At 39.6% G+C, this 23240-nt stretch overlaps 1 protein-coding gene across 1 annotated transcript; it reads right to left on the reverse strand.

The window, feature by feature from the left end:
- Nucleotides 1-11550: 11550 nt before the first annotated feature.
- On the reverse strand, nucleotides 11551-12906 carry LOC102704541. The gene has a single exon (XM_015839131.2). It carries the CDS (start codon nucleotides 12904-12906, stop codon nucleotides 11725-11727), a length of 1182 nt encoding a protein of 393 aa, XP_015694617.2. The 3' UTR covers nucleotides 11551-11724.
- Between the last annotated feature and the right edge of the window lie 10334 nt (nucleotides 12907-23240).

The raw sequence follows: 23240 nt of genomic DNA on the forward strand, positions 1-23240 counted from the left end.
GCAAGTTGGGATATAGAACTCCTGGAGTTGCTCTAATGTACATGCTAGTAAAAGATTTGCCAAATTGAAGAGAATTTATGAACTTGCTATATTGATGGTGGATACAAGGAAATATCTTGATTTACGTTTAGCACATCAGCTCCTTAAGGTAGTACTAGTTCCTCCTATCTACACTGCATTGGTGGAGAGGTGCTTTTCAACAATGAAATTTCTAGATATAATTCCAAATGATTATGTGGTTGTTCGGTTTCAAAGAGATGGACAATCCGAAGCATAGACAAGATTTGTAACATGTAGTAAGAGGTAACCACTAGTGCAACATCACTTTATTTTATCATAATATACCATTGTTAATTTTGTTCCATCTTATATATGATTTTATATCATAACAATCTATAGTCTGTTAGTATGATTAATTAGTATAGTCTGTTAGTATGATATTTAACATGTCCAATGAAGTCACTCGCAATTATGCTTGTGAAATACTGCATCCATCCTAAATTGATCATCATATAAGAAAAAAAAAGAAGAATCTTAAATTGATAATCATATAAGGGAATAGAACCCAATTGTGTATTAATTGGAATACAAGCAACACTTCGGTTCACACGTGCATTAAACACTTACATGCATCCATCCAATCGACTTTGATGTGATTTGCAAACTTCAGTTTTGCGTGTATATATGTACCTTAGGATTTGTGACTTTGTAGTTTTTTCAATGCTGATTAAATAGATTCTTGTTTTTTTGTATCTAGACCTTATATGATGATCAATTTAGAATGGAAGAAGTAGAGATAGATGGATCGACATAACTAAAAGGCAACTAATTAAGCTAGTTGTATTTAACATATTTTAAAGAAACAAATGGGGTGATTGTTTGTTTTTTATGAAAAACGTCAAATGACATATTTGCAAACGAAAAATAATTTAAAAATGAAACTTTTAGATATGTATTCTTAGTGATAAAAGCCAAAGCTGAAATATAAACTTCAGTGAAACCCCTCCCAAATTATTTCCAAATTTTAGGTTGAAAATACAAATTTTGCTTAAAAGCATAAGAGGAGGTGAAAAGATGGGGTGAAAGTGGTATTTAGTCGGACTCAGCATGCATGGGCCTTTGACTAATTAAAGTGAACAATAAATTAACAATGATGTTACTAGCCACTAAGGGCAGTCCCAATGACATATTAATGGTGGTTTCTATCCTCGTTAAATAGTTTGCCCATATAACCAAAATGGTGACATGGCGACTTAATTAATGAAAAAAGAGAAGGAAACAAACTTAGAAATGGTTTCCTCATGAAGAAAGCAAGTCTTCTCTTCACCCAATACACCAAAAAACCATAAATTTACCATTAGGGAGAAACTACTAGTTTCTAGTTTCTATAGGACATGTGTCATGCTCGCCATTAGTAGAAGAGAGAAAGGAAAATAATTATTACTTAAAGACATCTCTATTGTGAAAAATAATTTCTATAGATGATTTCTTATAACAATCGTGTCAGTTCCTTCCGGACTGCCCTAAGCCATTGGAAAAGGGGAAAACAGACCGAGAACTTCTTAAGAGCCACGTTCAAATCCTGGGATGCACAAGTTACTAAATGAACCACTGATCTGAATTTAACAAGAAACAAAAGGACAAAAGATAAAATGGATTGAGAGAAAGCTTAAGGATACTGAAGAGCTAGGGCTCCAACCAATCCATGAGGAACAGCCCAAAGGTGACGATGTTCAGGAATACTATAGTTTTGCTGCTGCTCCAGCCCATCTTCTCATCGCCCCTAACCTTGTCACTCTTGTGCTGTCGTGCCCCCTCTTTACACCTGCTTGATCTTTTCTGCCATCACATGATCTCTAGTAGGCTATTTCTCTCATGTGTTAAAGTACGGTAGTTATACATATATTATACTAGAACATAATTAATTTGTATGGATTTTTTTCATATTTCTATACTCTTTATTTTCTCCACAAGTGCTCTGTTTATAGGAGTGTTATCGTATTGTAGATTATTATTAGAAAAGATGATGTACTCTGTTTATAAGAGTATTAGAGTATTGTAGTTTATTATTAGAAATTATGATGGTACTTGTAAATATATTATGGTAGAATTGATTTGCACGTGCTTCACCGTCCTTATTTCTATATCTATTTCATACATACTCTATTTATAATGATCTTGTAAGTCTAAATACAATAACCACATCGTGCTTGATATACCATTGTATGGTATCGGAGATCAAGAGGTCTCGAATTCAACTCTGCCTAGTGCACAACTAAATGAAAAAAAAATTCAATCTCACTTTATTCCACCCTTGAGGCTAGAGGGGGATAAGTGAATTGCTTCATTGGCTTGAGCTTTTGTGTTAAACTGTTGGTGATATAACTTAATATTGTATGTATGAGATTTAATTTGAAAACATTATTTAAAACACATGATCCAGCAGTTTAAATTTAAAATCTTTTGTGTTCAGCTAGAAATCCCGTGAAAATCCTATGTTCAAGTTTGGTCTTGAGCGCATAGAAGCTATATTTGAGCCAACATCCCCTCTATATGTAACACAAACCACTTTTAAGGTGCAAGAGCAAAACCGTGGTTTATTATATCCCGTTATTAATCTAGCAAGGCTGGTAATAACTCTCAGTTAACCCGTTTCTTTTTCATAGGAGGAAGACTACGGAACGATATACCATTACAGAACGAGATAGACATGATACCTAGGTATCAGGTTTGATACGCATATTACTTGCTAGGTAAAGGCGCAAAGCAAACAAATTTACTCCTAGTAAATTTTTACTACTATAAAAGCCATAAAAGCCTCCAGTGGCCACCACCTACTCCCATTGCACTTTTACGATTTACTCCCTTAACTTCGTAATATTAAAAATCAATCAAATCTATATGATATCCATATAAAATCGGATATTTCCTATATAAAAAAGATGGTCGCAAATATATTTTTATCATTTGCAAAATACATGCATTCAGATATCCACATAAAATCGGATATTTCCTATATAAAAAAAATGGTCGCAAATTTCATGAAAAATATTTTCTAATTATTCTAGGAATAACAAATATATTTTTATCATTTGCAAAATACATGCATTCAGCTATTAGATATAGACAGACAGTGTAGGACAAAGATAAAGAAATTTTACTTGTCAAATGCCAGCCACATAGATCGTGTAGCGCCATAGAAGATGAACCATAGGAGAGCCAGAACTATACTGTCTATTTTGAGCTAAGGCCAACCAAGTAGTAATAATTAGCTAAGTTACTAGTTCATAGTTTTTTTATCCTTTCAAGAAACGAAAGAAAGCACGCAATTCATAATGAAACTATATACTGGCTCTATTTTTTATTTGACAGAATTGAGTTTTTATTGCCTACGTTTGACCATTCATCTTTTTCATATATATATATAATTATTAATAATTTTATTGTTGTTTTATTTGGTGCTAAATATAATTTAAACATGATTTATAATTTTATATATTTGCATAAAAATTTTAAATAAGATAAATGATCAAACATATATCCAAAATTCAATGGAGAGCAGTTTGGAGCGAAGTATAACAGAAGTGATGAGTTCAATATTCAGAATAACGATGGAATATAACTAGATGGAAAATGACTCAGTGTATTGCAAAGTGTTTTCAACTTTGAATGAGAGAGTCACAACCATGGTTAAGTGTTCTTGTTTGCTAAGTTGGTGTTTGCATATTTTCACCACGATTAAATTGATCCATATCTAGTAATTAAACAGAGAATCATTATGTGCATTAACAAAGTCTTATATAATAATACCTCCGTCCTATAATAACTTCATTTTTCCGTTTTTTGATACAAGGTTTTGACTCTTTGTCTTATTTGAAATTTTTTTACGATTAATATTTTTATTTTTACTAGATGATAAAATATGAATAGTATTTTATATGTAACTAATTTTTTAATATTTTTTATAAATTTTTCAAATAAGACGAATGGTCAGGACACGGAAAAACGAAAAATAGAGTTATAATGGGCCGGATGTAGCATGACACTGGTAAGCTCTCATGTGCTGCTATATACGAGGTTTGCATTGCATGATTTCTTCTCTTTACACCATGTCTTCACTATTCTGTGAGTCAAAGGTATAAAATGTTTGCCACGCCTTTAGGCATGAATACTTCAAATATTAAAAATAGACACATGTGAGAGGCTTTCTCACAGAACAAACGTAACTGATATAGAGGTCGGATTTATGTCTATTATTAAGAAAAAGTAAGAATGATGCAATTCTTATGTAGGCTCAGGAAACAGTTTTGTGTCTTCATTTTTTTTTCCATAAACTTATGTTTCATGTTTTCTTGAAAATTAGTTTAGTGCTACTACGTTTCTATTTTTGGGAATTTTATGAAGAGATAAAATTCTAAAAACAGTACACAGACGTATATATTTCCCTTGAGGCTATCCAAGACGTTTCATCATGTTCGGAGCCGTAATGTCAAATAGTTATTTTGAAAAATTCAGTTGAAGATCACTTGAATTAGTACCAAACTAAAGGCAAATCAAACCACATATAACTATCACTTTTCAAATTTATGAATAAATGGTAATGAATGCAGAGTTCCAGACAAATATGGGACAACTACTCTATCAGAGTAACTAGCAAGTAAACTCTTAAAGTATAATTGAGTATGCACTACATCTTTTTGCTACTGCTTATGCTTATAAACCAAAATTTAAATTTTCAAACTTGATTTTTGGATTTTTTTTATCGGAAATTATTTTTCAGTCTTAGTTCACTAAGAAACGGACATAAATGTTTTATTTATAAATTATTTTATTTGTAAATATATCGTTTGACCTTTTAACACGTGATATGGCCTGCTCTTTGATTGGAACTTATAAGAGTAACCATGTCGCGAAGTTACGTTGTCTTTCGACTTCGAGACAGGGCAAAAACCGAACTGAATTTGACAAGAAAACCAAGACAGAGAAAAAATGGATTAAGCGAGAGCGAGCGAGAGAGCGAGATAAAGAGATTAAGGCCGCGTTCGTTCAAGCCTCACAAGTTAACTTTCCTTCTCGTTTTCACACGCACGCTTCCCAAACTACTAAACGGTGTATTATTTAAAAAAAGTTTATATGAAAGTTATTTTAAAAATTCTTATTAATCTATTTTATATTTTTTTAATAATTAATAATTAATTAATCATGTACTAATCTATTACTACGTTTTCCATGCGATAGATAAGTTAACTTACCCTCACACCAAATCGAACACGGCCTAAGGATACTGAAGAGGTAGCGCTCCCAGCAATCCAGGACGTAGAGCCCAAAGGCGACGTTGTAGAGGAACAGCTAGCTTGCTTCCTCATCCTCTCACCGCCCTCCCTAACCTTCCTCTCACTCATCTCTACCTTTCTCTCCTCCTCCACCACCTGCTTCATCTTAATTTCCCGCCATCATACTCTAGCTAGCCGGCCTCTGTCTGGTTGCAGGCTGATCTGCAGCTGCACGGAGAAGACGCATGTCGCTGTGCTGGTAATTTTATAGCTGGGAGAGAGGCAGGCAGACCTGGCTGACATTTGCGCTAAGCTATATACCCAGCCGGCCCCCGGCCAGTTTCTCTTTTCTCATCACACCGGTGACACACCAGTAGATTGTGCAGATAGCTTTGCAAGAAAATGATATGGCAAGAACGGAGAATTAGCAGTGTAAGTCGTCACAAGCCGGCCGGGGTAAGTGTGTAGTGCATACCTGTTCTAAACTACGACTTTATCCTGCGTGGCATGCTATTGGGAAGTTTGGATATTACTGCCACATCCGTCCCTAAATGTTTGATGCTGTTGATTTTTTTATGCACGTTTGACCATTCGTCTTATTCAAAAAATTTACATAATTATTAATTATTTTTATATCATTTCCTTTATCGTTAAATATACTTTTATGCATATATATAGCTTTACCTATTGCAGAAAAGAATTTGAATGAGACAAATGATCAAACGTATATAAAAAAGTCAACGGCGTCAAACATTTAGGGACGAAGGGAGTACTTACCATGAGCGGGATAAGGAATTTTCTAGTCGATTACGTGCCTCATCTTTTTCGCTTATGCCTACGTTTATAGGTCAAAATTTAAAATTTTATTATTAAATTTAAAGTTAATGTTGAGTTTTTTCACTGAAGTTTATTTTCAGCATTGACTTTTACATGGCGAAGAATACGTATATAAAATTTTTATTCATAATTTTTTTATTTGCAAATATATTGTTTGGCTTTTTCCATGACACACCCAAACAATCACCCTAGTATATCTGGGGTGCGCTGTTTTCAGCACTACAGTATAGACTATTACTCAGTTTTACACCCACGTTTGTCAGATTGTTGAATGGTACATTTTTTAACAAATTTTCTACCTACAAGTTTATCATTCCACCTTTCTAAAGTAGATCTTTAACTTTATAGCAGTTTACACTATTAAATATCTAACAAAACATCATATAATCTTTCATCCATAAAAGAGCATACCTTGATCACCCACTCTCAGTTATTTTTGCTTCAAGATTCCTGCATTGGTTATAACCCTAAATTGCGCTAGTTCATCCTCTCTAAATTCAATATAATCAATCATCACACACATGTGATCCCAGTGTGATATCCTTTGTCTTGCCAGTGTATCGAGACCTACACCCCATCTTTCCACTTCTGCTTCTGATTATAAGCCAAAATTTAAATTTTTAACCTTGAATTTGAAGTTGATTTTGGTGCTTTTTCACCGAAGTTTATTTTTTAGCCTTGACTTTTAGATTGCTAAGAAATTATATGAATATAAAAGTTTTATTAACAAATTACTTTTTATTTGTAAATATGTCATTTGGATTTTTCTATGAAAAAACCGAACAATCAACCAGTACATTCTCCCCCATCATCTTCATGGTTCCTCCTCCTCGTCCTTTACCAACAACGACATGTACTTTTACTTTCCTTTTTACTTATGCTTATAAAACAAAATTTAAATATTAAAAGTTTGATTTGAAATTGATTTTAGGAGTTTTCTCTAGGCTTATTTTTTCCAACCTTTCATTTTGGATCGCTAAGAAAATATGTTAAAAGTTTTACTCATAAGTTATTTTTTAATCATAAATAAGTCGTTTTCATTTTTTCTTAATCCCCCACCCACCCAAAAAAACACAAGCTACCAACACCATTACCTGGGACTAGGAATGGCAATTTCACCAACGAGGCAGGGGCGGGGGGCATTTTGGTCCACAGACATTCGGGGCCAGGGATCGGGATGGGGGAGGGTTTACACCCGCGGGATCCTAGGGAGGTATATTAAACTTTAAAACATGCTAAATATTAAAGGCCCAAAAACCTCACTTAGGTCCAAAACAATACCCTAGTCCCACTGCCTAATCCCTATCTGGCTTCTCTCATCTCTCAGGCTCTCTACGCGGGCGGTAGACGAGCTGGCGGCAGCGGCCCGGCCGCAACCGCGATGCAACAGCCTGACGACCCGACACGACGGTCGTCATCCTTACCCCATATCCGTTGTGAGCCTGTGAGTCCCTACTCCCTTTCTCTCTCGGTGCACTGCATTTGCGGGGCGTCAGGGCCTCATTCAGGGCCGACGATCCGTCGGGGAAGAAGCTCACCCCGTTTTCGTTTTCAGGCTAGTGCCGGAGCCGGGGCCGTTGTTGTCCAACCCAGCCCCCATCTGCCCCATTGACAACTTTAGCCGGGGCCTCTCACTGCACCAATCTCCCTCTAAAAACAGACTCCCATCATCATACCTTCATTTTTTGCGCAGCATTGGTAACCTAATACTCCCTCTGGTTTTATTATTTGACGTCGTTAACTTTTGGATCTTCATTTGAACGTTCGTCTTATTTAAAAAATTTATCCAAATAGATCACACTTAAAGTTCTCTAAGTAAGAAATCAAATCATAACAAAATAATTAATAATTATATAATTTTTTAAAATAAGACGAATGGTTAAATATAGTTCTAAAATTTAACGACTTCAAATAAAAAACTGGATAGAGTATCTGGTAAGTTTTCTTGTGTCATCACCAAATTGTTGGCACGCACCGTTCGTGGGTTCTTTCAATTGCCATCCTGAAGGTTGATGATACATAGTTACTTGATTGAGATCGTCAAAATTGTCCTACTAATATATATTGTTTTAATTGATTTAAGATAATGGAAATTTAAAATCATGCTCGCAATCATCCACAGTAACTGCAAATACATGTCTTTTTACTGAGAAACTTTGAGTGTGTACATTAGTTTATTTATCTGGACACGTGACGAGGATAACTAATGTTGAAAATATGATGTGGATATGTGTTTGGCAGGAAGTAAAAACAACACTGTAAATCGATCGAAGCCTCGATTAGAAGGTGAGAGATTGAATTATAGCTCCTCCAGCTTTTTATTTAACACCGTTTATTTTAATCTATGTTAACCATTTGTTTTATTTAAATATTTATATAAATATACAAAATTATAAATCATGTTTAAAGTTTTGTTAGTAATAAATTAAATAATAACAAGATAATTAGTAATCATATATTTTTTCAATATGATAAATAATCAAATATAAACCCAAAGGTAAAGGGCGTTAAATTAAAAAAAACGTAGGGTAGCAGATAATACAATCCTATGCTCTGCTTCTGAAGCAAGGTTAAATCTTTCCATCAGCTAATTGCAGTTTGCAGGTAAATTAAGTCACTCGCAACAAGTGCTTGTAAGTCACTCGCAACTAGTACAGAAGGGGAAAAGCAAAGCTGTATTTACTTATTTTTATATAAAAAAAAGGAAAGAGTTTATATTAGTCAAACTTGACGGGTCTTTGACTAATCAGTGAACTGTACAGTTTGGAGTTTGGACAAAAATAATGTATACTGTCATCTCTTGATTTGGACAGAACATGGATTGCTAGGATTCTGTGAACGATGGAAGCTAACTAACGCACTCGTTCTTTGACGAGATCTTGCACGTCCAATGATAATCATGTGTGTTGTTTTAGGGATCTTAGGAATGGGATGAGTTGAGACAGAGGCAGCCTATCCCTTGTCCTGTTTGGTTAGAGTATGGGTGGGATGAGTTGGTCCAACTCCATCCTACCAAAACGGTGGAACGGATGTATCATAAGACGATCACGACGCCCAAAGGGGTGCTCATTTTATTTATTAAATTTACTTAAAATATATTACGTGAATAAATACATATCTGATTACTTTAGGTTATTCATAGATTAATACTAGTATTCAATATTTTATTTTGGATATTAGAGGTAACCTCTGTCCCATCTTATCCCTTCAACCAAACAAAAAACAGGTCAAACTCATTTCATCTCATCCCTCCCACCAAATAAAAAACAGGGTTCAACCCATCCATCCAACCAAATAGAAAAAATAGAACCAACTGTTAACGTCAAAAGTTGACCCGATGACGTGTGACACACGAAGGCCTGGGAGTTTTTCTTAGATCGCTCCCGTGCATGACCTAAATTCTTAAAATGGACGGCCGTGTCAGTCAGTTTGATCATGCAACTGACAAGATAAAGAATAAGATAAGCCGATCGACTATCGAGACGATAGGTAACAGAAAATCGGCGTAACAGAAAATCCAGCCGATCAGATGTTGATGTATTAGTGTTTAGCCGATAGGCTAATTGATCGGCTGTTGAAAGCTTGAATTAGCTGGAGATCCGATATGGATATACTTAAATAATTAAATAAACAATGAATCATGTGTCACGATCGGCCAAAATCAACTGGCATGCAATTCTTATAAGCCGATGCAACACAAAATACATACCGATCTAAATAAATCAAGTCGATTGGTGTCGAAGCAGTAAAAAAAAACAATCGGCTACTTTATTGATAACAAGCATGTAGATCGGCAAAGATCATCGGCTATAACTAACTGATAATCGAATAAGATCTATAAACTACATAGCCTAGCTTACTAAGAATAATTATAGAAGATCGGACCAAACCGAGACAGTTTAAGATTATACCTAGCAATGTCAGGATAGATACTAAACAGATCTAGATCGCTATCAAGTTGATGACTGATAACTTATTGGCTGATACTCCCATAAAACAATGAGCAAGATACATCAATCTGATATAAACTATTTGATAAACGTAATCTAATAGATCAGACCGAACCGAGACAGTATCAAATTGAATATGTCAAATAGCACATATCAACGTGAATCACCCAAAGTGGTCGACCAGATTAACTCAAGATACGAAAAGTATCCTAAGCTGAAACTGATATGATAACTAGTAACCGTACAAGTAGATCAGAAAATCGGACCGAATGGAGACAGTTCTAGTCTAGCCGATATGATTACCGTGGCCTGCGGAACGTAGGACTTACCCCTCCCCCGTAGATCGAGACGATGCAGCACCGCGTCAGATGCCAAGTTACGCTGGTGATGAAACCTCGACGAAGAGGGTGATGATGTGCCGAGAGTAATTGATCTATATTATATAGAAGTAGATGTAGATGATTTACAATAACCTCAGACATACATATTTATACCCATGGGCAGATACGAGTTCATATCGGACACAACACATGACTCCTAATAGATAAAAGGAAATAACAAACTCTATCTCTAATACGACACATGTTTTCTAATAGATAAAAAGAAATAACAAGTCTCAATCGGACTCTAACTCTCTTAGAGATAAAAGGAAAAATCATAAACTAACTCTAACTACTAGATAAAATTATACCGCCATGCCTTGGTCTTCACGATTCCTTTCTAAATTCGGACTCTTCCGGATAAGATCTCCATCTGCTCATTGCGTCTTTCCTTAATCGAATTCATTAATGAATTTTAACAAATTTTGGTATTAACACCAACCCATCCTATAATCTATGGATAGATCGAACCCAACCCACCTCGTCCATGAACCAACGCATCCTTAATGAACTTTCTTACTGGAGTACTAGCTAACAAGTCCATGGGCCCATGCAGCTGCTGAATCCCATCAATGAGTCTATGAACATGTACAGCCTTAGTTAGATCAAACATTTCAGCAGTAGATTTTATACTCTCGATGGGACATCACTCATCTATTATATGTTATCTAAACAGTCATAAAAATTTGGAAAAATTTATAAAGATAGATTAATATAATATATATATATATCACTTCAAAAAATGTAAGTTCAAATATGACGTCTAGCATCCATAACAAAAAATAAATTAAACTCCAAATAATATATGTATACTCACACTTAAATTTGTTATTTTTGTTGCAGATTGTAGAAGTAATCTTTCAACTTGTATTTATGGAGTTGTATATTTAGTATTAATCTACCTTCATAATTTTTTAATAACTATTTAGATGAAATGCAATAGATAAGGGAATTTACCCCTTAAGAGTTTAGGATACTTTTCCAAACATTTCTTGAAGACAAGTAACCTTACACGACATAAACAAATTAAAGCAAAATGATTTGTTGTTCGAATGAAAAAAATAATGATTATCAGCACACTATTACTTCGTTTTCAATTCATTGATCAGTAGTACGTATTACAAAAATTAGTCATCAGCAATTCATTAATCATCCTCTAATTTGGCCGTCATCAGTACATACATAATGCATATAAACGTTCATAAGTGCAAACTACCCTATCTATCTGAAGCATAATTACGTCATCAAGCCCTAACTATATGTCGACGGTCAAGTCAACGGTGGTCAATGCTCGGGGTAAGGGTCGGTCCACGAGGCGTCCTCGGCGACGGCCTGCTTCCACCTCCGGTTGAATATCTGCATCTCGGCGTACGAGCGCCGCCTCACCGCCGCCCGGAAGGCGGAGGCGGCGGAGCCACCGCCGCCGCCGAGGGTGGGGACGCCACGGTGGAAGACGTACTCGCTGTCGACGACGCCGACCTTGAGCGTCCGGTCTCCGCCGGCGCAGTAGCCGAGCTTGTAGTCGAGGCCCCACGCGTGGACGAGGTCGTTCTGCACCATGCCCCACGCGCACCGCCACGCCGCGCGGGAGAACACGGGCACCATCATCTCCACCCACCCGGTGCACGGCGGCGCCGTGCTCTCGCCGTCGCACCGCGGCCCGGACGGCCTGTAGAACCGCCGGTGCACGCCGCCGCCGGCCGCCGACCGGACGGTGATGCCGTGGTGGATCTCCGAGCCGCGCCCCAGCGCCGGCTGCGAGACCTCGAGGCCTTCCCGCCTGACGACGGCGAGGTAGCGGAGCGGGTCGAAGGCGTCCACCTCGACGTCCTCGTCCCAGAGGAAGACGTAGTCGTACTCAGCCACCACGTCCGGGTGCAGGAACCGCTTGGCGAACCACCACTTGGTCTGGCCGGGCGCCGCCACGTGCACCGCGCGGCCGTGCCACTCCACGTCGCTCCACTGCTCCACGGCGCCGTCGTAGTGGAACAGCATCACGGCGAACTCCTCGGCGGGGAACTTGGACACCAGCTTGTCCACGGGGGCCTTGTTCTTGATCCCAACGGGGACGGCCAGGAGGCTCTTCTTGCTCGCCCTCGCCCCACCGCCGCGCTTCTCGGGGACGTCGCCGACCATCGGCTCCATCTCGAGGTTGGACGTGCCATGCACAATGCCGGCCGGAAGAGGACCCCCGCTGGACGTCGTCGGCGCCACGGCGTCGGCCGTGCGGCTGCTCCGACGCTGATCATCATCTTGCCGCGCCATGGTCACGCTAGCCTCCCCCGTCCGCGCCTTGACGCGCAGCATCTTGCGCGCGAGAAGACATCCGATCTCGTCGCCGGCAGCGGCCGACGTACGGCGCTCAGAGCGATGCAGCTTAACGGAAGCGCCGGCGACGAACAGGAGGGCGAAGAAGATGAGCGTCGCCGCGAGCGCGACGCCGCGCGGTTTGGTCGTCGAACCCATTACACTATACGAGATCGCAGCTAGGGTTGTGTGTCTGTCACGGTTTATATAGCACGTAATACTCGATGGATTGATTTTCGGACTAAACCGCGAAACCAGTTCGGAGTCGGATTGATTTACTCAGCTTAGATTCGGACTTTCCCTTGCTGTATGCAAATGGAAACGTAATCTGCATGCACCGAGGAAAATAAATTATGGGGGCATCTTTTTGCTTTTTAAAGAAAAAGTACAAATGATATATTTGTAAATAAAAAATAATTTACGAATAAAAATTTTGTCTAGATGTTTGGTTGAAAAATAAAGTACCTTGAAAAAACCTCTTTTTTGGAATTGAAAGTTTCATATTTGGAGCAGATATTTTTGAGATTTGAGTTAATAGTTTTTTTTTGAATTAAAAGTTTCCAGGTTTGAGGTGATATTTTCATATTTTGAATAAAAAGTTTAAAATTTTGATCTGACACCTTTGAATTTCAAGTTAAAAGGTTTAGATTTGAATTGAAAGTTTCAAAAAATAAGTAATTTGATTTAACAGTCTTAAATTTAAACTTGAAAGTTTTAAAAAGTTTTATAAAATAAGTTGAAAGTTTTAAATTCAAGTTGAATTTTAAGTAAAGGTTACTCGTCAAAAAAATGTAAATCTACATGCAAGAAAAGAACATATACTGCTTGTGAAATTAGAATTACTGCCAAGCAACACGCCATATGTAGGGTTTGTTTGGGAGAGCTTGTCCTAGCTGCAGTTTTTTCCAAAAGTTGCTTCTGCCAAAAGCTGTCCCAAACCGTCTACAAGTTCTGAGAATCTGTAGTTATATATTCTAGAAAATGAACTAAGAAGCTATAAACTGGGGGTCTGTTTGGGGGAGCTTTAGATTCTGAGAAGCAACTACTTGGTAGGCAGCTTCTGAGAATCTGGAAAAACTTATAAACCCAGCTCTCCAGATTCTGGATTCTTAGTTCATTTTGCAGAATCTGTAACTACAGATTCTCAGAAGCGATGGACCGTTTGGGGCAGGTTCTGGCAGAAGCAGCTTCTGGGAAAAGCTGAAGCTGGGAGAAGCTCCCCCAAACAGGCCCTGGGTTTCAGAGTTTTTCCAAATTATCAGAAGTTGGCTACCAAACAGCTGCTTCTCATAATCTAAAAGTTCCCTCAAACAGGCCCCTAGCGTGGTTCCACGACTTTTGTCTAACTTACAAATGCAAACGCATCCGCAAGCGCGCGTGGCATGCACGAACTAGCGATGTTGAAATTTTATTGTTCTTTGTCACAGAAATTTACTTCATCCGTTTCGCAATGTAAGACTTTCTAGTATTGCGTAAATTCATATTGATACTAATAAATCTAGACATATATATAAATTATTTACATTCATCAATGAATGAATTTAGGCAAGGCTATAAAGTCTTATAATATGAAATGAATCGAGGTAGTAACGGTCTATCACCATACATCCCAAAAAAGATATTTCCTATAATTTCTGAGATGAAGATATTTATTGCTTTTGACAAAAAAGTATCCGCAAAGATAACTTTGATCACTATTTTATAATACAATATACTATATACATTTCAAAATAGGGTTAATTAGATCCATACCACTATAAATATTTCGTTTAGAAAAATGTCATTACAATTCACCTAATTGGAAATATGCTATTACAATTCTTGTTCTATTGTAGACATGCCATTTTATACGCCCTAACGACCATTGGATCCACATGCAGAGCATTGTAATTTCGTATTGCCCAAAATGTCCATGCTTCATCGTAATGACACGTTGGCCCCTTCCGTTTTCTTCCCAATCGATCCAAAGGCCGCACGTACCAAGCTCCTCACAGCGGCGGCGGCGACGACGTCATGCGCACCACCCAGCGGCGGCCTCCTCCATCCTTGCATCCTCATCCTCCCTCATAGCTGGCGGCAGGATATCACGGGAGGCGCCCACCATGTGCGTCTACACGGACTGCGATGACGTCGTGTGCACCACCCAGCGGCGGCCTCCTCCATCCTTGCATCCTCGTCCTCCCTCCTAGCTGGAGGTAGGATGCCACGAGAGGCGCCCACCGTGTGCGTCTACACGGACTACGGCATCGTCGTGCGTGCCACCCAGCGGTAGCCTCCTCCATCCTCGCATCTCATCCTCCCTCGTAGCCGTCGGCAGGATGCCACATGAGGCGGCTATCGTGCGCCATCACTCGCTCTTAGGTACCTCGTCATGCGGAACGTGTTGTCGCTCAGCTGCGGCAACGAGCTCGCCAATCTCTTCGCCACCTACGACCCAGTAGAGGAGTCAATCTCTTCCCCACAGCCATCGTCGTCCCCAACCCGGTAGGGCCTAGCCACTACCGTCGTGCTCCTGGCCTCCGGCCTCCGTGCGCTCACCGGGCCAGCCATCATCACACTCCCCGTTGCCGCTGTCATCGCCCTAGTGGCCCTCGACATCGTGCCGGCCCATCGCCGTCGTGCTCCTGGCCTTCGACCTCCGCGCGCTCGTCGGGCTAGCCATTGCCGCACTCCCGGTCACCGTCGTCGTCACATCATCCAGTCGTCACCACACTCCTGGCCGCCGACCTTCGTGCACTCGCTGAGCCAGTCGTCGGCGCGCTCCCCGTCGTCATCGTCGTCGCGTCGTCCAGCCATCGTCGTTGCCCTAGTGGCCCTTGTCGTCACGTCGGCTATCGTCGCCGCGCCCCCGGCCTCCGTCCTCCGCGCACTCGCCGGGCCAGTCGTCGTCGCCCTTCCCGTCGTCGTTGTCGTCGCGTCGTCTAGCCATCACCGCGCTCCCAGCCTCCGACCGCCGGCACCGCCACCGCCCTAGTGAGGAGCCTGCTGCGTGCAACCTCTGGATAGATAGGGAAGAAAACAGAAGGGGCCCACATGTCATTGAGATGAAGCAGGGGCATTTTGGACAATACGAAAGTACAGTGCGCTACATGTGGGTCCAATGGTCTTTAGGGCATATAAAATGGCATGTCTACGATAGGGCAAGAACTATAATGGCATATTTCCAATTAGGTGAATCGTAATGACATTTTTCTAAACTAACATATTTGCAGTGGCATGGATGTAATTAACCCTTGAAAATAATATAAGACCATCTAAACTTATCCAATTTCACATGGACACTAATGTCTAAGAAGTCTAAATATATGGACATTATTGAACCACCATTGATGGTCATTGGACATGCCACAAATCAATTCAACTTGATGGCCTAGTGCTAATAGAATTTGTTTACTTTCTGTTGATCTAGAAAACAGTGACTATGACACTGAACACGCACACAATCTCAATTTGGCATAGTCATTGCCATCTCTTTAGACATCCATTTCATGTGTTAAGGATATATAGCTTAGATAGTCTACCATATGATGAGCAAAGATCTAAGATGTGTAAGACACAACGTGTACTAATTGTAGATATGTCGTATTATCTTTTTTTATGTCAGTCGATCCAAACAAGCAACAGGTTGAGTGCACTAATGCAAAAGCCATTGCGAGTTAGCACAACATCCATTTTCTTTATCCTTGTAAACCACTATACATTGACTTGTTGATTTAGTGAGTAACTACTATTGTAGCAAACTAAAAGCATTCACTCTTACCTTTGTAAAGTTTGACTTGACTTGGATATTACACATAGCCACCCTTCAATTCCTTGATCATTTGACTTTCATGGTTAAGAAAGATCAGATCAGTCCTTCAAGTTCATAACTTGATTTCATGGACAGATTATATCCTATGTTTCCTCACTTGTAGTTGAGACTTTCTCCGTTATCCTTAGGTTCTTCCTAAACTCCCTTCTTTATGAGGGGTAGACTACTTGACCTAGGTCTGGTTTATAGACTACGAAGACACTTTTAGTACTATAATCAATGTGACTACAGTTCGACTAATATTGTCACTAGCGGTCTAATGGATGGTCTTTGCATGCAACACCTAAAAGCATTTTCTTGATAACAAGCCAGTCTAGCAAGCAAAAGAGCTACTTTGTTGCTTATGATAGATCCATGCGATCGATAATAATGAAGTGCTACCTAGAACGTTATAGGTGGAATTTCACTTAATCTTTACTCACCCCAACCCACACGCTTAGCCATCCCCTTGATCTTAAACCTTAGATAGTGAGGCTATCCTTTTGAAGAAACTAAAGTTATAAAATGTCCACAAAACACTTCTTGGTGGTTTTCAAGGTCCACCACCATTCGTGTTATGACTTTGTTTTTCTTAGTCGAAGAGAGATTTACTCTATAAAGGGAGATATTACTTTACTAAATTGCAATGTATAGAAAAGTGGCTTTGTTTTCTAGAAGTCTTATGGTTTTGTTTGGAGATATTACTTTACTTTACTAAACAATTGTCTATCGAATGCAGTGGAAAAGAAGCCATCTAATCTTCAGCTAACGAAGACGGCTCCACACCACAGATATTCTCGACGACAGACGAACCTTCACTTTTGTGAACTAGCACCTTCTGACTCAAGCCCTGCCACTTGCTCTGGTGGGAAAAAAATAAAGCAAGGCTGAGTACAAACCACCGTACTCAACAAGTAACATCCGGGAGAGAAAATAAATGAATGCAATAGGTACCAAGTAGAGGCTAAGGTTAGTTTGCACAAAGCGACATTAATTTAGCAAATGAGTAGATAAAATAGACTGAATAAAACATAAAGTAAACATTTAAAATAATCATGCGTTGTCCAACGTTATACCACGTTGCAACATGCCAAAACCGTTGTCCAACGTCACACCACATTGTGACAGGGTCAACCCTCTGCTCAACGTTACACCACGTTACAACAGACCCGAACCACTGCCCAATGTTACATCACATTGCAGCATGGTCCAACAAATTCCATGTTCATTAGGTTATTAAAGGTTCAACCAATCCAAGTGAATCTGTCAGTTCACCCCATAGCTGCGGGCACGACTATTCGAATAGTTTTACTCTGATCAGATGTGTACAACTTTACCCACAAGACATAGTCCCACTGCACATTAACGTATGCCAATGTATCACCATGATACCACGGAAAGGAAACTGTGAATGACTCCTCATAACCCTCACTATTCAATCGCACCACACACTTCAGTTTCGCTCCTTCCTTTACACCAAGTCGGGTAGCCCCCTCTTGTGCCTAGGCGAATCCAGAAGCAGTATAGACCATCGTAGGGTTCATCCATACTCCATCACGCTCACACTAGCCTGGTTACATCGAATAGTTCAAAGCTACACTTCAAATCCCACTGTTGCCCATGCTGGCTTGTGGTTAGTACATGTAAGACTTCTAGGGTTTCCCAACAATCGGTCCTTAATTGCCATGGGCGTGACTCTTAAAACCATGCACCTACAGCCCAACATAAGCAATATTTTAGTTGGCATATATTAATCGTCACCGGGTAATTAATCATCAACGAGAACTATTAAAGTGTAGTATTAATGAAATTATAACTCATGAGCTAGTTGAACTAAGCAAGACTAAGTATTTCCTAAGCCTATTTCTAGTCAAATTAGCCATGTGATGACAAGAATAATAAACATGAATCAACGGATATATAAAGGTAATTGCCTAATAGATAAATAAATAAAGTGATTTTACATAAAATAATGCATGTTTGAACTTAAAATGAATAATTTATAATCATGGGATCAACATGTTCAAGGATGGGGTGCCACTTGCCTTGCTCTGACCCTCGAGGAACTTCGGCGACGACTTCGAGGAGAAATGACGCTTCAACGAAACTGACTTCTACACGATAATCAAACCAAAACAAGAACAAAAAGTCTATAAGACTACTGAAACATGAAACAAAACTATTTTTAATGGATTCTTGAAAAATTATTGATCTACTACAATTTGAATGGGCTTAAATGGACTTTGGATTCAAAAGTTATGAATTTTTAGAAGTTACGTTGTTTTCTTGCTTAACCTACAGAAAAACAGGTTAACGACTTTTTAACGACAACTTAGACGACTCAGGAAAACCACGAACAAAACACGCATTCGCACGATAGAACCGAAACATGCACGAATCAGAGATTCGCACGATGAATCAGACTCGAAACACGAACCTATGAACTGTTAGCGGAACAACGGCAGGATTTAACAACCCAAATCGCGATTTAACGATTCGCTAAACTGAAACTTAACGACTTTAACGTAAAACTGATCTACGCATACGAAATAACCAATAAACGGCCGCTGCGAACAGGGAGCAGTAGGGTTGCCGGCGGCTTGCTGCTATGTTGAACAGGGGCTGCAGCCACAGGGGTGGCAAATTTTTGTGGGGGAATCGGCCGGCGGCTACTTACTGTTCGGCTGAACAGAGGGAAAATAGGCAAGCATGTCGGTTGGCTAGAGATCGGCTGGGAACAACACAGAGGAGCGATCGACCAGCGGCTGAACCGAGCGCTAACCCAGGAGGCGACAACGATCTGGACCGGTTGGTGAGGAGGCGGCTGGGTGCATGACTCGGCAGGGATTCGGCCGGTGGGGCTGGCGCACTGGAGGAAGGCGGCGGCTAGGGCAAACGGCGGCCGAGCTTGGGCAATTTTTTTATTTTTTAAATCTTTTTAGTAAATAATTTTATTACTAAACCTCGGAGAAAAATATTTTCACCGTATGAACCTTTTGGCCACGCCACCAACATTGGTGTGGCAAGATAACGCTACCATGCAGAGTATTTGGCGTGGCAGGCTTACCACGCCATTGTCGCCGGCGTGGCAAGACAATGGCGACAATGCTGCCACACCGGCGACAATGGTGTGGCAAGCCTGCCACGCTAAATTCTCTGTGTGGGAACGTTATCCTGCCACGCTACCAACATGGCATGGCCAAAAGGTTCATACGGTGAAAATATTTTTCTCCGAGGTTTAGTAATAAAACTATTTATTACAAAGGTTTAAAAAATAAAAAAATTCAACTTGGGCGCGGGAGACAAAAACGGGAGGGAGAAAAACGGGGCTGAGGGGGTCTATTGATAGGAGAGAGCTAGAGATAAAACTTGGAATCCATCTTCTATAAAAAAGAAAATAGATAAAGTTTCAAAGGAATAAGAAATAGAGTTCTAATAGATTGGAATTGTTTTTGCCGTGCGAGGGAGGGAGTTGGGGCTGCTCACGGCTAGGCAGGAGGAGGAGATTGTGCGCACAAAGGGGAGGGGGAAGTTGCCGTGTGCGACAGGGGGAGTCGGTCATGGAGAGGGGCACACACAGGTAGGGGTGTAAGTGTCCAAGCCCGCCAACCTGCTTATAGGTCAATTAAGCGGGTAGCCCGCCGGGTTACCCGCTTAATTGGCATATAAGCGGGTTGGCGGGCCGGCCTACTTACACCCTTACACACAGGGAGGGGTGGGGAGGAGTGCATCCAGGAGGGAGGGACGGAGAGATCACACACACCAGGAGGGGGACACGAGGTGCGGCCAGGGTGGGACGGGGTAGGACAGGAGGTGGGAGAGGAGATGGGCCTACGACCTTTGGGCTCAAACTCGACCGAAACACGAATTTTGGCCTGAAAACGAAAACTTACGGCTAAACAAAGAACGTACGGAAGACCAGATTGCCATTAAAACTTTTAATGATTTTTATTTGGTAGATTTTAATGTAATTCTTCTGAAATTCAACTATATGTCTATTGACGTCAAAATGTGAACGTTGACGTTTCACACACGAAGGCCTGGGAGTCAATCTTAGACAGCTCCAGTGCAGAACCTAAATTCTTAGAATGATGTGCGGGCGTGCCAGTCAGTTTGATCCTGCAACTGACAAGATAAACAGTAAAACAAGTCGATCGGCTACCGAGCCGATAGGTAACAAAATATCCCGCCGATCAGATATTGATGCTGCAACGGTTAGCCGATAGGCAGAGCAATCGGTTAGAAACTTGATCGAAATAAACTTGAAATAAATATTAGACCAACGTAATCTACCAAGTTACTTATTAATCTTAACCGATCGGACAAGCCCCTGTAACCAGGTCGAACTAGAAATATAGATATTGGACTTAACCAAGACAGTATGCAGCTGAAACATGAAGATCAATAAGGCTAACAAATAATCCGACGAATTACTTGGAATAAACAATGAATCATGTGTTGCGATCGGCTAAAACCAATTTGCATGTAATTCTCATAAGCCGATGCAACATAAATAACTGCCGATCTAAATAAATCAAGCCGATTGGTATAAAAATAATGCAGTAAGGCAATCAGCTGCTTTATTGATGTAAATATGATAAACATGTAAATCAGCAAAAATCATCTGCTATAGACGGCGGATAAACAACCAAGATCTATAAAATTCCTAGCCCAGATTGCTACGAATAATCATAGAAGATCGGACCCAACCGAGACAGTTCAAGATTAAACCTAGTAATGTCAGGATAGATACTAAACATATCTAGATTACTATCAAGCCAATGAGCCGATGACTGATAACTTATCGCTTGGTACTCCGATAAAACAATGAGTAAAATACATCAATCTGATATAAACCATCTGACAAACGCAATCTACTAGATCGGACCTAACCGAGACAGTACTAGATTTAATATGTCAAATAGCGAATATCAAACCAACATAGATCGTCCAAAGTGGTCGACCAGATCAACTCAAAACACGAAAGTGATCTAAGTTAAAACTGATACGATAACTAGCAATCGCGCAACTAGATTAGAAGATCAGACCGAATCGAGACAGTTCTAATCTAGCCACGCGATTACCATGGCCCGGCGGAACGTAGGACTTACCCCTCCGTCGGAGATCGAGACGATGCAGCCCCACGTCAGGTGTCAAGTTCCACCAGAGTTGAAACCTCGGTCAGGAGGGTGACGATGCGTAGAGAGTAATTGATCTATTGATTGATGTAGATCAAAAACAATGAACCCGGACATACATATTTATACCCTCGGGTTGAGGCTAGGCCGTGTTGGACACGACATACAACTCCTAATAGATAAAAAGAAATAACAAACTCCTAGATAGATTCTATCTCTAACACACATGTTCCGATCGGACTTTAATTTCTTAGAGATAAAATCCTAACTAACTCTAACTACTAGATAAAATTAAATTACATGGACTCTGATTATTTTCGAATTTATCTGTAACATTCTTGGCCTAATCGGACTCTTTTTCTTATCCGATCCGGACTCCATCGGCTGAATCCGAGTCGTATTCCGTTTGGTCTTCTATCCGATTGCCCTGTTTCCCTGTTTGATTCGGTCTTTAATCACAGTTTAATCTCCAACGGCAAATTACCAAATTCTGATGTTAACAACATCCTGTTAATCGATTTTGACTCAACGAAAAACAAAAACACATTTTGGCGACCTTTAGGTGATTTATTTAAGGGTTAATTAGATCCATGCCATTATAAATTTTTCTATTTAAAATATACCATCACTATTCGACTAATTGTAAATATGCTATTTTAATTTCAGAACTATTTCAGATATGCCATTATAAAAAAAATTTGGACCAAATTGCCGTTTGCACCTCCAAAGGGAGTAGTGGAACAACAGAGGGACAATATGGTCCAAATTTTTTTAAAAAAATAGACCAAAAGGGTATGGAGTGACATATTTCGAGTAGTTCTGAAATTATAATGGCATCCTTACAGTTACTCAAATAGTAATGACATATTTCAAAATTGTTAAATTTATAATGGCATTAATCTAATTAACCCTTTATTTAAATACTTTCTTTTGGACTATTTTCTCTGGTTAAACAAACACAATTTCTTAATATTTAATTTAGAAAAAAGTTTTATTGGGCTAGGCTAAAACTCAGTGCGTGACAAGAGAGAGGAGGGCTGAACTAATGACAAATAGTTAAATATGCCCTAGTTACTCTCCAACGTGGCTAAGGGTAGCAGCACAGAAATGGAGCAATTTTCTCGGAGTCATTTAATTATTTGCAATTGCTACAATATTAGGTTTAATAACTTGTCACTCTCTCTATCGACGATACGTGGGTTATTGTCCACATGTGGTAGACACGTAGATTAACAGCTACTCTATTCGTCCCAAAACAAATCTACTTTCGATTTTTTATACAATATTTAACTTTTTATCTTATTAAAATTATTTTTACGATTAATAATTTTATTTTTATTAGATGATAAAATATGAATAGTATTTTATGTGTGATTATTTTTTAAAAATTTTTTGAAAATTTTTCAAATAAAGCGAATAGTCAAATGCTCGAAAAGAACCGAAGAGTACCTGTAATAATGACAAATCATTAAATATCCTAATTTTCTGAGGAAAGAGAAAATAATAAAAAAAACTCTTTGATTTTACCGGCGATTCCGATGCGGCACCTCTCATCTCGTCTCCTC

Source organism: Oryza brachyantha, chromosome 7, assembly GCF_000231095.2.
Source record: "Oryza brachyantha chromosome 7, ObraRS2, whole genome shotgun sequence".
Classification (NCBI taxonomy): domain Eukaryota; kingdom Viridiplantae; phylum Streptophyta; class Magnoliopsida; order Poales; family Poaceae; genus Oryza; species Oryza brachyantha.

Bases quoted from the DNA above. Each gene is read 5' to 3' on its own strand.
- LOC102704541 (XM_015839131.2), bottom strand. From the start codon at position 12,906: ATGGGTTCGACGACCAAACCGCGCGGCGTCGCGCTCGCGGCGACGCTC.